This window comes from Acanthaster planci, linkage group LG02, assembly GCF_054643075.1.
Source record: "Acanthaster planci isolate LZ-2023a linkage group LG02, COTS_SCS, whole genome shotgun sequence".
NCBI classification, from domain to species: domain Eukaryota; kingdom Metazoa; phylum Echinodermata; class Asteroidea; order Valvatida; family Acanthasteridae; genus Acanthaster; species Acanthaster planci.
The window spans coordinates 8437856-8454411 of record NC_141778.1 but is presented as its reverse complement, the minus strand read 5'-3'; the positions used below and the strand labels follow the sequence as shown (position 1 = coordinate 8454411).

Below are 16556 nucleotides of genomic sequence, written 5' to 3'. Positions count from 1 at the left end.
TGACGCGCAAAATGAACGCTCTTAGAATGTGCTCAAAAATATGAAACTAATTTTTTGACACGCTTGTGGATGGGTAGGTCAGCAGAAGGAATGATGCTTTACAAGAATTCATCAACGTTAAAGAATTTTGAAAATGTTTATGAGGGATTTTTCTGAGATTTTTCAAGTGTGCCACATTAGGGAAAACTCAGCTGAATTCAAGCCCAATTTCTGGACTCCCACATTTTTGGACTTCGGACAAAATTTCAGGCATGTCAGGGCACTGAAATTGTTCACAAAGGTTCAACAGCATAGATCATGAGGGTTACAGTACCAGGATTTAACCAGATGAGTTTTTCAATGAAAACGTCTGGCAAATGCTGTGAGAGGAAAGTTAAGTGAAAGTCGAAGTGCGCCACTTCGGCCTTACATGTAGCTGTGTTAGTGTACATGTACATGTAGATGACACATATCCGATCAGCTTGAGCACAACGTTACGCAGCGATCGACCTCTCGCCCGATCGCGCACCAGATTCTCGAATCACACAGAATGCGCCCCACATTCGCATAACCGGAAAGAAGATCACTCAATTCACAAAGCACGTCAAGAAACAAAATGAATTTGTTTATCTCCTCTCAATATTTACTCACCTAGTCGTGAACTTTCAGCCGTGGACAGGGCCAGGGTTTATCAACATCGGATTTCGTCACGTCTGGCTGTACCGTCATTGTCATATGTCCCGGGCATGCTATAGTGCAGCTAGCTCGCTAGCGCGCGCTGCACACCATACCAACAACAGATACATTTTCTTGTTTCATTGAAGAGCGCGTCTAGGTACTAGATATCAGTACATGTAAACAAGTTTCAAATCAGTAGATTTGTATAAGTTCAAGTGTTGGTCTCGAGTGCCTAGCGCACAGTGCGGTACGACCGTTGTTCCATTCTTTTATTGCACTCAAGTCTGGGTAAAGGGGCAACTCTCTATTCTATTTCTAATATCTCCGTGTTGTACAGGGATTTTACATGTTTTCCTCATTTTTTTGCTGCAACATGATAAAAATAAATCAAACCTTTTCGGTATAGTATGGGAGATATTCATACCGCATTTAAAAGTTTAGTCAGTAGGGCCTAATTCAGATTTCCCCAAAAGACCGCAAAACTATTTGGGCCCCTTTCAGTTTTGAATGTGAAATATGGATTAGCCATCAGTTGACCAATCAGAGAAAAGAGTCAAGACTCATTGATGTCAAGTTGAGCAATCACAAATAATCCAGATCAGCCTATGCGAAAAAAGCTGAAACTCAAACAAACAAGGAAATGAGCAGAATGATAGGAAAGGGGGATTAATGGAGGAAACTCAAGCCTACGATGCGTGACATATAATTTTATTTTCAAGCTCTCATAGAATGGGCCTTTTCACCAAAGATAGTGTGACAAGCAAATCACAACTATACACGCATGCGTACAAATGGCCATGGCAGTAGTCTGGATCCTTATCCAAAGATTCCCCGATGACTTTTGATAAAAACTCTTCGGTGCGTTCGAGCGAGCTACTCGTTAACACGAGTATACTCCTGAAAGCTCGAACGGCTGGAATACGACCCGAGAGTTAGCGAGAAATACTCTTGTACCCGAGTGTAACCGCGCAAACGCACCCCTTGGGTCAGGCTAGGCATATAAACAGATATGACGCAAGGGCCAGGTGTCATAATTTGAGAGACCGGGTGTTTTCGATTTCATTACAGTGGTACACCCTGTATGTGTGGGCGTTTGCCAGTCGTCATCAGGTCCTGATTCTTCCTAGATTGGCATTGATTTCGGCCAACTTGAAGGCGATCTTCGATTCCCCGGTCGGTTCAAAGTCAAATACATCTTCGGTACTAAGACCAACAGCTGTCATTAGCCTATACTTGATTTTAGTAAAATTTAGTAAATTTTTACGCTCATCAACGGTACCGCGAGCATACCGAATATACATGTAGATGGAACGACCGTGACTTCAAAATACTTCAGCCGAATTCGGCGTGATACCGGACCCACATATGCAGCAAGGTATGAAAGACGGGTAAAAATTTGGCAGAAAAGGGATTTTTATCGTGTGCAAGTTATCAAAAGGGGCCTTGAGTGTTGAAATACTAATCGGCATGGAGATAAGGGGCAAACAACTTTTCCTGAGCTTGATGTTGATCGATTACTTTTGTAAAAAGCTAAAACTAAGACTAAGCTAAGCTAAGTTTTAGCTAAAACTAAGCTAAAACGCTTAAACTAAGCGAGGGGCATGAACGTTCGAACATGCGTGCCCGCCCGGGGCCGGGCGTGCTGTGGCTCGCGCTAATGGGCGTCCACACCAGCAAAACATCCGTTTCTTCAATGTATGTACGTATGTAATCGCTTGACTTAATTCGAAATTTGGGGTTTATAGCACTGACTGCCCGATTGTTTAAGGGAGCGGGAATAAGTCTATAGTTTGACTGCGCATGTGCATACCGAACACAGCCGAATCGTCGAAAAAGATTCGGAACTTCGGGCACCATCGGGCCGAACACTGTCAAAAAGATCGAATGCTTTCTCAATATTCAGATACTTTTTAAAGGCGGATGCTTTCAAAATTCGGATGCTGTTTAAAGTCAGATGCTTTCGAAATTCGAATGCTTTCTGAATTCGGAAGAAATGCGGGTGCGGGAATAATTCTATAGTTTGACTGCGCATGTGCATACCGAACACAGCCGAACCGTCGAAAAAGATTCGGAACTTCGGGTACCACCGGGCCGATCACCGTCAAAAAGATCGGATGCTTTCTCAATATTCGGATGCTTTTTAAAGGCAGATGCTTTCGAAATTCGGATGCTTTCTGAATTCGGATGAAATGCGGGAGCGGAACTCGAAACCTTCGGCTGTTTATTGTCGGAGAAAATGCATTCGAATCTGGAAAACGTTAGGTCTGTCAAATTTCATTCGGATTTCGAAAACATGTTAGGTCTGAAAAATTTCATTCGAATCTTCAAAACATGTTAGGTCTGAAAAAAATGACTCGCATCTCAAAAACATATTAGGTCCAAAAAAATTTATTCGTATCTTAAAAACATGTCAGGTCAGAAAAATTTTATTCGAATCTTAAAAACATGTTGGGTCAAAAAAATTTCATTCGAATATTAAAAACATGTTAGGTCTGTAAAATTTCATCCCCAAAAGATATATTAGGTACGAAAGATTTCATTCGGTTTTGGAAAATGAATTCAAAAATTCAAAGTACGTTCTGTTATAAAAAACATTACATTGAAAAAAATCGATTGTTAAAAAGCATTAGATTTCTCGGAAAACGTGTTCTGATCTTTTTGACTCTAATTCTGCTTCGTAACTCTCCCCCGTTTGTTTCCGAAAAACTTTTAACTGGAATGGGAACAGTCATTTGAGTAAAGCCCTTCCTTTTAAAATAGAAAGTAACTTCACACCCATCATGCCTTCTCATGCGTGCAATGAGAAAATATATATAAAAAATATCACGTTCTTATGCACTGCTCAGTTCAAAGACAACACAGAAAACACGAATCTAACGACATTCATAATAAATTTACCAATCGACATGATGTAATGGACAAGTAATATAAATGCTAAAATAAGATCATAGTTTATTCATACGACAATTTACTCCTGTCTCAATTTATTGTGGAAATGAACTGCATTTTAAGTTTGGGAAATCTTTCGATATTTCCCTGCTTACGCTTCTGATAATTCACAATAAATTGTAATACAATGCAGGTTATAATACACGTCCTTAATTGTGACAAGTTAACTTCTATGACATAATTGCACAGTTAATTAACTCGAACTTATCTCATGTATGCTACCAAACAGATTATCTGGAAATAAAATGAACACAGAAAAACAAAGATTTCACGCCCATTTGTCATTTACGACTTTATTTAATACTGCATTCGGAAAAATATTAACTTGGACAGGTTACACCCACAGGCATCCACGTGGGATTAATTACACTTATTAATAGAAACTCAGCTGCTTACCGACGACAATATCGATCGAAAAAGAATCACAGAGTCTCAAAAGCTCCGATCATTTTTGATCCCGACCAGTGAAATGGGTCACAATCAAAAATGAAATTCGACATTCGAAAATTTCTTAAAATAGCTTATGGCACTAATAGAAAGTGATTACATGAATGGTATTGCTTCCTGAAACTGACCCCAGTGTTCAGTTGCAGCAGCTGCCACCTATCATCCACTCGCGGCGCTCAGTGACCAAATCCACAGCGCCTTCACCAGGTTTATACTGACCTAGCACTACCCTTCGTCACTGAGGGTGGTCTCTTCGTGGAAAGTCTTGTACGTTCCATCGATGCCCTTAACTTCATTATCAGCTGAGGGCAGGAGTAATCCTAAGTCATCTTTAGGTATGGGAAAATAGCGTCTGATGAACTTCACGTACAGCAAGTTCAGTACCAGGATGAGAGCAAAAAAGCCTATCCACTGTAAAATGAAAAGACAAATAAAAAGCTCAATTACTGGCAGGAAATTTCAAAAGCACGGACACTACGTGCAACAGTGTACAAATATGTATGTAGTTCCAAACCACAGTAAGATTCACAGTGTGGAAGATAACCCTCGCACGTCGCGGCTGGATATTTTTTTTTTCAGAGGGAAGATCGTTAGTCTCCTGAAATGGAAGAATTCTGATTGAGTAATTTTTACTTATAAAATCAATAACAGTTGGGGCTTATTAGAACCAGTGGCGTAAATTTGTGTCGAAAATTGGGGTAGGGGTGGGGCTGGGGGATGGGGAAAGGTGGGGGATGACTTGCCCGACCATGAAAATTTGAAAAGCGGGCGGGAGGGGGTTGACACCATACGACTCAATGTAACATTGAGGTAGATGTTCATGTTATTAATGTACATCTGGAATAATATGTATTCTGGCGTATGGCTGACTCTCACAACCGCCAGGCATACGCTCGGGATTAGGCACTACCGACGAGTGATTATAAGAAAACGGGGGACACAACTCCGTTTAGGAGAAATATACCCCCAGGCACCGCAGCAGGGCAGACAACACTCACACCAATGCTCACTAGATAGGCTTAATGTTGCATCTTCCTCCTGGTTTATTCTCTTCTCTGCCTTTACAGGCGACTCCTAGGTAGGTGTGAACTTATAAGAAATCAGATAAATGTGCCCAAGATTGGCCACTGGTCTTTGTTCTAAGCTCCTGGGTAGTTGGCTCACTCACCGCCAAGGCCACTCTCTCCGGTAATGAACACGCCCGCTTGGTAGGCTTGGCCGCCCAAACCCCTGCCGAAGGTTGCACTCAGCCGCGCTGCATGACGTATACCGATCCGTAATTGCGTGTGTCTCACTCTCATCAACTTCCTGCGAGCGAGGGCAAGAGAACGAGCGCGCTTTGCGACGCTGCCTTTATGCTAGCCGTGGCAGCGCGTAAAGACCTATGCAGTGCGGAACCACCAAGCCGGGTACCAGTACCAGACTGGTACACAGTCTCATCAAATGTTTCGTTACAGTATTACAAATGGCAAATGCATGGCTTGTTTAAATCGTTTTTCCTGTTTTGAGTGGTATTGAATGCATTTTAATCATTGGAAGTCTAAAAACTCTTTACAATTCGCTATAAAAGGGGGATGATTCAAAAGCCCCCGCCTCAAAAAGTGACGGGAAATATATACCCCCATCCCCCTGGGATTTACGCCCATGATTAGAACTTTATCACGCTTTGTAAAATAAAGACTAGAGACAGTTTTTAAGAATGCTTCATGCTCGGGAATCTTAAAATGGAGACCATCTGTTTTTGTTGGCTGTACTTCTATATATACTCATCTCTTCTTCTCCATAGATCATTTTGAAAGGAAAAGTGTATATCTTGGAAAGTGTACATACATTCCACTGCACATGTACTTTAAACATGGGTCCATATGTGATATTTACTTTTGGTTGTATCTACATATTAGTTTTTGGAATATCCTGAGTGGATGCATGAAAAGATATATGGGATAACGTGACCATGGCGACTGAGAATGTATATGCCAAGAAATCTTAAGTTTAGATCGTCTATTGGAAAAAAAACGCTCACCTGTACGATTGTTATCATAAAACTCTCTGTGGCGAAACTATACCAAGGTTCAGACTCTTGTATTGTTGTGACGATCCACCAAACGATCAGTGCTACAGCCTCCAAAGGTGCAATAAACCTGGAAGAGGACAAAAAATTCCCAAATTTTTGAAGAGCAACACGATCACCACAGATTTTAAAGACCAATGAGTGAACGCCTGTCGTGACAGCCATACTTGGGTGGTATAGTGTTCCAAGGAACAAGTCAATGCCACCGATGAAATCTCAATGAAGCATTTTATTTCTAAATAATTTTATCGTCCAGCGATTCAACCCTTTCCCTTTTTACTTTCAAGCTGGCGGATAAAGTTGTTCCTTGTTTTTGAGAGAAAGACTAAAAGCACTTCAATTTGTTTTGGCTTCACAATGTAATGTATTGTCTCCCTTTATGTCTGTGTCCTCAGTACGAAAGAACTCGCTGGATTCAAGCTATGATCAATACTTGTTTGACTACAAAATACTCAAAGCCAGAACCTACATAAGCCAAATAATAATGATCATTATTTCTTCAATGAAACAAAAGAAAAACCTCACTTTACGATCCATTCCCAGATAAGGGGCAGTGGCCAGTCACTCTCACTGAAATTATTGGTCAGCTCTTGGCGGAAACGCCTGGCGCCGAAGCGGATGACCAGATACTGCAAGGCCATCCCAGACAGGAGCAGAGCAAAACCCCAGACGAAATCCTGGTCGCACAAACGACGGAAAAAGTAGGGAAATGCCTATAAACAGTCATAGAACCTTCTTGAACAGAACCTACACAGAACCTGTGTCACAGGCTTTTGTGGGGGCATTCGGGTCAAACATAATGGTTAAATGCATTCTTGTGTAATTGAAATTTTACGTATGAGTTAATTTCATCAGTTTTATATTATCAATGACTCCTGACACCTAAGTTTTAATTCAAGTTAACGTCATTGGTATATCCTGGTTTTGGGTCTGGGGAGGGAGCAATTAAGGTGATGCTTTTCTCTTAAAAAAAGCCGGTCGGAGTTAATTCGTCATTACCCCCTGCATGGGTGATGTTACCATTTCGGAGGAATTAGCGCTTTCCGTTAATAAAAAGAAAAAAGGACAGAACAGAACGACAAAACATGTCTCTCGCCTCCCCCTGGACGCGCCACCTGTTAACACGTGACCATTACCTGGTTAGCAAGGAAGTCAAGACTGAGAGCAGAGCCAAGGCCGAGAAGAAACACCAACAGGACCACGAACCCTGAAGCTTTCTTTCTCGAGACTGAGGAAAGTAAAAAACGAATTATTGGGACATTACTCCATCAATCTCGTGAATAGTGTTGGTTCACGAGGTTGATGGAGTTGGAACAATGATATGAAACAGAAATGTCACCGGATGCCCAACAGAATGTTTGATTCATCAAACAGCCATTCACAGTAACCATTCGGTTTCTCCACTTTGGAAAAAATGCCACATGCCATTCGCAATATTTTTCAGTCGAAGCGTCACAGTGTAACAACGATGCCAAACCCAAATAATTAAACGAACAAAATCTCAAGTTTTGATAATTTAGCCAGTATTCACGTATATTTCTGGCACAGAGTCCAATTCAACACTCGTTTCGTATCTCTTATTGTGATACTTGTACTGTACACTGAAATTTTCTTGGGAATTGAAAACAAAATCTTAGCCCTCTATGGAATTTGTTATAATTTATGCCAATGTGTATACATTGTGTATACATACCTCCAAAATCTTTGACGTTGTGGACGAACAGCTCCAGCTGGGCCACGAGGGAGCTGAAACCGGCCAGTAAGAGTGCAAAGAAGAAAAAGACCATCAAAACTCGGCCTCCATTGATCTGGTTGTACAGGATAGGCATCCTGAGCAAGGGAGGTGAGAAAAATTACCAGCAAAAAAACCTCAGTTGAAAAAGGATAAATTCATAAAGCATTTTGCACTTCTAGTGATCTCGGAATGAAATAAGGAAAAAAAGAGCAATTTATTACCAACGATTCTGTGTTGATTTTCAAGTTCTGGCAAGTACAAAGTTACTAAACACACACTCCTTGAATGTGCTGTGTCTTTCTATATCCCAAAAATGCTGCCACGAATTGTTTTTTGACAGTACAAAAAAGAAAAACACTTATTTTCAGGCCAATGGCAATAAAATAAGCTCAGATATTAAGGAAGCAACATATAATGTTTATCATGTTGTATTTAAAAAAGGTTATTGCCTCTTAACATTTATATAGAAGGTGTAAAAACCCTCATATTTTTAGAGAATCCGGGAATCGTCATTACAAAAGCAGAAATTTAGTAACTACGATGATCCTTAAAAAATGAGTTATTCCTTTTGCAGCACACACTACTTTATCCCTTCCCTAAAATATTTGTCAATAATAACAATTTACGGAGCTCTGAAAGTGCCATCCTGACATATTTTTTCTCGGGATGAAGACATAATAAAGGCAAGATGTCGACATCTTAAGATAATTTATCTCGGGATGACGACATCGTGAAAGTTGTATGACGACATCCTGAGATAATCATTAACTCAGTATGTCGTCATCCTGAGACATCCAGCAAGTGTGATATCTACTTTACTACTTGTAACAAGCGGTGAGACTTCATTACGTTTTATCAATAATATCATGTATGGCAATAGCAATACAATTCTTTAAAAGACAAAAGCACCTCAGGTCACCCGTGCGTTTCCAAGGTGGTTTGTCAATGCACTCATTCACAAATAATGTCCTTATTCCACTTTTATGATGTCGTCATTCATGATAAACTACCTCTCGATGTCGTCACCCAACTTCTAGGATGTCGTGATTCTGTCATAATTTATCCGGGGACTTCATCATCCACGTTTTAGGATGTTGTCAGTCGGTGATAATATTTCTCGGAATGTCAGCATCCCGTGAAAAATTATCTCAGGATGTCGACTTCTTACCTCTACGATGTCGTCATTCCAAGAAATTGTACTGCGGGATCTGAACAAGTTGGATGGTACTTCTAGAATTCCGTAACAATTTGATAATAAAAGCACATTTTGTTTCAATCATTCACGACAACCAAAACATGATATAATATGCATTTGCAACACCTCTTTCCTTCTACAAAACTGTTTTGGGAAAAAGAGGAGGGATTTTTTTTACCATACAAAGGTTAGTCCTGTATTTCCGGGTCCATTTTCTTTCAAAAGTTCGACAATTTGTTCTGTCGACGATCCATTTTTCACTTCCGTTGCAAAGACTGTGGCGAATGTCAACATTCCGCAGACGAGGCTAAAGAGAATAGAAAAAGGGTAAAAACTGAACTTAAAGCTGCTTCATGATTTTATGCCCCAAACCCGGCAATTTGGACTCATAATGACCTCAAAATACTGCTTTTGTTATATCTTTTCTAACAAAAACAATAACGCAGTGACATTGACTTTGTTTCAATGAAGTTTAGAGTTGAAAAAAGTTGGTGAATAACGTCTCACTTTGACTTTTAGAAAAGACTTAATTAAATCGCGGTCCAGATAAATGAATTGCCGCATACAAGAGGCATGTCTCAATGACCAAGGAAATAAGGATGTGTGACTAATGAAGCACCTTTCAAATACAAGTAAAGAAAAGGTGTACCTGATAACATTGTTGCACAGAGGCACTAGGCTGGCAGAGCGGACAATGCCGTTTTTCGCTGTCATGAAAGCAGCGTACGAGACAAACAGCCCTGAGCCGGCCCCTGTGTCAAATGCATTCTGGGTAATGGCGTCAACCCACATCCGGGGCTCTCGGAACTGTTCTGCATGGGTTGGATGAAAATTGATGGACAAACATTGAAGTTCATATCAAATTTATATCAAATGGTTTCACCACTGACTTCTGTAAATCTCCCAATCTTCCCAGACATCTTCCGAAACATGTTTTCTGAGAATACCTTCTCTTAACTTTATTCTAGACTTGCGTTTGCAAAAGTCTTCCACAAGCTGCGATGCGTTTCCAGGAATTTCCTTGATTTTTCTAAGTCCTATCCAAAGGGTTATTATAGATTTAAATTTACACGCAGAACCTTTTACTAAACCTTTGAAGAGTTTTTTTCGTACCCTCGGAATGTTTTTTTTTCGCCGGAACGTTTCGTAATTTTGTCATTCATTCTCGTTCAAGTATGCTCTCTGGCAAAACATTTTCGGGCAATTTTTCGTATGTACACACTGGATCAACTTTTTTCAAACGCAATATGTACTCAGCGATCTGAACACGACGCACCCCAATCTGGTGAGAACATAAATTTCAGGCCACGGCCAGCATACTCCAATGTCATGCTCCAGATGAAGGTGAAGAGCAGGAGAAGAAGGAAGAGAGGAACCACGATGCAGTTGGCCAACTCGATGCTCTTGACACCCCAGGCCACCGAGACAGCCCCAAGGAGGATGGTGACAAAGTGGCACAGTACGGGCATCCAAGAATCCTGCACACGTGTATATTACACAAGCCTGATGAAGTTTTTCAAAATGAGCTGTGGCAATTGTTACCTCGAATTCTCGTCCCAAGATGTTGGATCACTTTGACCAACAAAAAGCAAATATAACCACAAACCAACGACAACATTTCAAGAAAACTGTAGACTTGTGGACAGTTAATGCTTCTTAGTCTTACAGTTGGGTATCTGTTTGTATTTGTTTTACAAGGCTAGTAGGGCCTACATTTACCTCGACAAAATCATCAAAGATGCTGAAACTTTCCTCGGACGTTGTTGGGAGTACGTTGACCATAAAATAGAATAGATAGTACAGACACCAGCCGATGATCACAGAGTAATATGCCCTGTCAGTAAAAAAAAAACGAAATCGTAGCCAAAGCGGAAAGTCAGATTAAAGTAAGTATTAAAATTGGGACTTTAAAAACAGCTGACTACAACATGCATGTGTAGATAAAGTTAGATTGATCTCTGTGTTTTACTTTTTAACCTATTAACCAGTGTCATTAATTACGACCTGTGAGCTCCCAGCCAATATGATTTCTACGCACGTTTTAAGAGCAGATGCGTAACAGCTGAAAAACACATCTATCCAGTTCGTAAGTGTGACGTCACTTCAGTTTAACCACGCCCACTGCACACGCACTGCACATAGAGTATACATGCATTGATCGTCGTTTACGCGCAACTTCAGCGATCGTCCAATGGGAGCCTGCGTCCGTCTTTGTGACGAAGTCACTTATGAACCGGGTAAAGGCATGCAACCAGGGCGGAACACATTTTATCAGGGGTCACCAAGAGCCAATGAACTGAACTGCGTCTGGACATAAGCCGTGCGCATTTCAAAACGGGGCATGGACGTCTGAGGGGGGGGGTGGGACGTGCCCCCGTAGATACGCCACCCCTTGCGACATGCATAATTTTATAACTAGCCAGCAATAAAAAGAACGGACAAAGGTACATCGGAGTTGTGGACTTACGATATGCCCAGGGTAACCATGGCAATCCAGGCCCCGCCCCACATGTTGTTGTCGCCGATCATGCGCTGAAAAGAGACGATGGTGGAGCGTTTGGTGTAGCGGCCCATGGCATACTCGATGACCAGCATGGGAATGGACCAAATGAAGAGGAAGAGGACCCATACCATCAAAAACTGTAGACAGCCTGATTGAGATGGAACAACGAGCGCAAAGCGGAGAAGGAATCTAGCTCAGAGAACAAGCCAATTGGTTGGTTGTTGTTGTGATTGAGATGGACAACGAGCACAAAGCGGAGAAGGAATCTAGCTCAGAGAATAAGCCAATTGGTTGGTTGTTGTTGTGATTGAGATGGAACAACGAGCACAAAGCGGAAAAGGAATCTAGCTCAGAGAACAAGCCAATTGGTTGTTGTTGTTGTTGTGACATACGGATTTTCGTGACTTTCCTGTCAACACATTTTGCCTAAAGAATTTTCGTTGTATTTTAACATCCTTTAATCATCTCTATCCCACCAAAATATTTTGTTAGAAACAAGAAGTCGAATACAAATGGCGTATACAGGGCATAGGCCTGGTGCCTGGGGAGAAAATGTTTTTTTTTTTTCATCCGTAAAAGAAATTTGCCCTCCCCAAAAAAGTGGTACTACTGTTTCGGAAAAAAAGGGGGAACATGTGGGGGGGGACTTGCCCCTACAGGCGCTGGATACGCCACTCATCAAAACGCATTTTTTATGTCGCAAAACGAAAGAAAGAGATGCAGCCACAGGAAAGCGAAGACTTGTATGGTGCCCATAAACTACATGTACTTGTTTAATACTTGGCCGCACCTGCTCCAAGTCGCTTACGACTAAGGTGGCCTAAAATATACAAATCTAAATTTTTTAACTGAGTCATAGACAGGACCCAACAATAAAACCAGCAGAATCATTCTTATGGGCTTACAACGTTTCAAATTCTAGAAGAATGAAAATGTCATTTTTAGATAAGTTCAGAGACTCAACAACTCTGTTTTTTGGTATAATGCAGGATTGATTCCTTGCATTCCAAAGAGTCCTTTTGTACTACATCAATTGGCTCACAAATCTGTCTTGTGTTACATTAAGTTTCACAGTTTTGTTCTAGATTTATAAACATAGATGTCCTCTTGGGGAGTTTATACCTTGCTGGCCTCCGTTGTTGGCTAAGATTCGAGGAAATCTCCAGATATTTCCTGTTCCCACCATGCATCCTATGCACGTTAGAGCAATGCCAATTCCGGTCTTAAATGTTCCCTCTTGGCCAGTCTTATCCGGGATCTTCAAGTTATACAAAAGGAAAGTGTCAATGATTTTCGTCCACATTTTATCCGGTTAGGGTCACATTAGGTCATTGGCTAATACGCTAACTTTGTACTTCTTACAGTTCAAAAAATGTTCAATAGATTCTACTCCATCCAAGGTACAAGCTGCCCAAGACCTTCATACTACGTGACGTCTGGCATCTTGGGTCAAAATGCAGTGAGCTATGAACAACCTCGTTTGAAGCTATCCCAAAAGAGACCATTCACAGAGAGAAACTGATTTTTTTCTAACGCACAGGTGAATGTTGGTGTTTGTGTTTTATGGCACCCTATAAGCCCTCAAACTTTTGGAGTTATTTTGTCACTCATCATTAATTTTCATTTACGCAATGGAAGCTGATTTGTATTTACACGGTTTATGAGGACGTAACCAAAGCTTCACAAGATGGGCAACAAGTTGAGACTAGACTCAAACTCCAGTTTCTCCAGCTTGCTATACACACGTCACATTAAATGCATTATTTTTTGCTGCTAAGAAGTTTAGTCACACAGCAGAGAATTGGCTTTTTGCTAGCTTGGAACCAACTACGAAGCAGAATCGGGGTCAAAAAGATTGGATAATATTACGTTTTTGCAAAACGGAATGCCCTTTTTCAAAATCGAACGTTTTTCTAAGAATTTTAAAAATATAGTATATTTGAACTTTGGAAGGTATCTTTTAAAAAACAAACAAAATTTAAAGATGCAATAGGCCTACATGTTTTTTTTTAATTCGAATGAAGTTTTAAAAAGCGGACGAATTTTTATGGACAGAACACATTTTCTAGATTGGAATAAATTTTTACAGAGTGAACATGTTTTCAAATTCGAATCAGATTTTACGAATCCAACATTTTCTCAAGATTGGTACGATTTTTAAAGTCCAAACATTTTAAAGATTGGAATAAAATTGTTGACTATGAATTTATTTGGGGAAATTCGAACACTTTCGTAACGTAAAAATGTCATTCGACGCATGCATTTTTACCCCAAATCTCATTTCATCCAAATTAAACAACAATCCGAATTGCATTGGCTTAAGACTGACTGAATGACTTAATTGTGGTGGATCTACAGCGACTTTCAGGGACTTGTGATGGACTCAAATATAACACTGCCGTATTATATGAGCCCACTTGCAGAAAATTTGAAACAAATTTTCAAAAAGTGATTTTATTTTTGAAAACAAAAATACAACCAGACTTGAAAGAAACATGTCCTTGGCCATTTCCATTTTAAAACCATTTTTTCTAGTTTATCAAAACAAACGAAATAAAGAGCCTTGTATATTAAGACCTGATCAAACATAGGTATTTTTGAGTTGTTGCCAATTGAATATTTTGCAAGAGAATCATTTTATCCGTAGTAGTATTAGTAGTAGTGCATGTTTACGTGCGTTAATGTACATATACATGTACGTTCATATATGCACACATAAATCATGGCCAACCACCATTTGGCAGTGCCAAAACTGAACTTGATGAAACTTACGGACAATTTGCAATCGCTTAAACATAAAGTGGTGTTCTTTTTTCAAACACGTTTAATTTCCAAGATATTCAGCATGTGTGGAAAAATGGAGAACAATTCAAAATTTTGATTTTTTCCCCTATTTTACGTTCTAAAATGTAGCTTACACACATCTTTCACCCCATTTTTCTCCAAAATGCCTCTTACGATTACCAAAACACATCACAAAATAAAAATTTCGATTTTGAAAAAGGCACTCCGTTTAGCAAAAACATCTTCCAATCTTTTTTTGACCTAGATTCTGCTTCGTACCAACCAACTTGTTCATTTGAGTTTGTTCACAGATACCGGTAATCTGTTACTGTATTCTCAAAAGCTTAGAAATAAAATAAGAACATTTAATAACAGAAAACTGTCAATTTTGTAAGTGGAAATACTCTTCAAGGTAAGAATTTTCAATTGCAAATCTAAAACCAGCATTCTAAAGCCATACCCCTCCCGAAGTCACGTGAATGTCGCATGACTTACGAAGTTATTTCTGAATTTCACATGACTTAATTCTGGATCCAACTTGTTTACGCTTGTAATATCCATGCAGCTTATCAGCAATGATCAATGTTCAAGTAGTTAAGCTGAAGTGGTGCTATAGCAAAAAGGCAGTTCAGCAGTCACACCCCCCCCCAAAAAAAAACGGCACGGTGATTTACGCAATGGTGCTTAATACATCAACACAGTCATTAATCTTATGGGTGCTAAACAGAGCCTACCATGGACTTGGAAATTGTCAACAATAGCTAAAGGGCAAACAAGGCTTGAATAGCATTTCCATGGACAGCTCAGAAAGATTAAACACTGTGATTTCTTTATGGGAGGGTGATGTGGGAATTTGTAAAGGTTTTGAGAAATGAAACCTAAAAGTGGAACTTAAATCCGTGATTTTGAGTCAGGAAATCGGAATAGCAATAACTCAATCATCAACAACTCCTTTACTATCCATCTAATGCGAAAATGATCTCAAGACAGAGACGCGCAATGATACAACACCTATGGGAAAAAGAATATGCACATAACTTGACTATAGGTGGAAATATGTTTCTGCGGAAGCCGCCGGCTGACAGTTGCAGCAATGTCCCATAGGCTTGCGTATTATTGTCGGTCATTGCCAATTAAGTCATTCAGACGTGGCTATGACTTATTTATCAAAAAGTAACATAGACCATGTTCGAAAAATTGACTTAAGGTTTAAAGGCACAATTCTTAAATTTTGAACAAATGTTTTACGTGTTTTTCCCACTTGTGCCGACACCCAATTCCAGGTCTATAGTTCCTGACAACTCAAATTGACGTAGGATTTGATTTGAGACGAAATTAACTTAATCGCGGCAAGAACTTCATGGAAGAGGAGTTTCGGTAGGTTAAAGTAAGAAGTCCCACCTTTTCCTGATCAACAAGCGTGCTCGTGTCTCCTTCGCGTCTTCCTGCCATGGTATCATCTGACAGTGACATCGAGTCACCCTAACAACACTCACTGCATACCCCTGTCAACCGATCCAAATCAAGGTCAAAGCCTCGGTTTCTACGACGTTTGTCATTTTATAGTTGACGCTCGGATGATCCAACTGCATGGGGCAGTTGCGGGTCTGCTGCGAGATGCCGTGAGAACATACGGTAAACCGTGAAGAGCACGCCGGCCTGCGCGCTATATTGGAGCATTTGCCCCCTGACGTACCGTTTAGAGGTTGTAGCGCCACCATATCAAGTGGTGGGTCCTTCAAAATAATCTTTTAGTTGTACACCATTAATTGTTGTGTTCTACTTTGACCATTTCGTAGAGTTGTAGACTCGAGTCACTTGACTCGGTCTCGAGTCGGACTCGAGTCGCTAGTTTTGTGACTTGTGACTTGACTTGTTAAACTATCAGTGCTTGACGTGCATGTGACTTGACTTGGACTGGACATTACCGGTATGGCTTGTAACCAACACAAGTCAGAAAACTACTCGACCCAACCCACTACAGTTTGAAACTAGCTCTATCAACTTATCCCTTGTGCCCTTAAAGTACATGTAATGACTTGTCTGTCCAAGGCCACGTCTGAACCATTTGGCTTGTTTGTTCGGAAGTACTTTAGTTTTTCATTTTTTCCCCCGACTTTCCGCGGTAGCTAATCAACAGCTTCGGTGTTCGAACTGAATAGACAAGACAGCACGGCAGTACGCAACGACGGCCTAATCCACTCTGTATACTGTC

The 16556-nt window shown here is 40.4% G+C and overlaps 2 protein-coding genes across 4 annotated transcripts in view; both read right to left on the bottom strand.

The window, feature by feature from the left end:
- LOC110979550 (DENN domain-containing protein 3-like) overlaps positions 1–1771 on the bottom strand; it is a 30603-nt gene extending 28832 nt beyond the window's left edge. For 2 of the 3 annotated variants that reach the window (XM_022235447.2, XM_022235448.2), the window contains exon 1: positions 631–1771. The gene's annotated coding sequence lies outside the window, so the exon portion shown is untranslated. The remainder of the gene's footprint in view (positions 1–630) is intronic. The other variant, XM_022235446.2, reaches the window with a different exon arrangement.
- A 1258-nt stretch (positions 1772–3029) lies between these two features.
- Positions 3030–16019, bottom strand: LOC110979511 (uncharacterized). The gene is made up of 12 exons (XM_022235355.2): positions 15743–16019; positions 12680–12815; positions 11522–11705; positions 10774–10888; positions 10331–10532; positions 9704–9866; positions 9233–9361; positions 7818–7954; positions 7261–7352; positions 6650–6801; positions 6077–6194; positions 3030–4464 (listed from the first exon to the last, which is right to left on the bottom strand). The coding sequence occupies exons 1-12, from the start codon at positions 15812–15814 to the stop codon at positions 4279–4281; spliced, it is 1686 nt and encodes a 561-aa protein (XP_022091047.2). The 5' UTR covers positions 15815–16019; the 3' UTR covers positions 3030–4278.
- Positions 16020–16556: the final 537 nt, after the last annotated feature.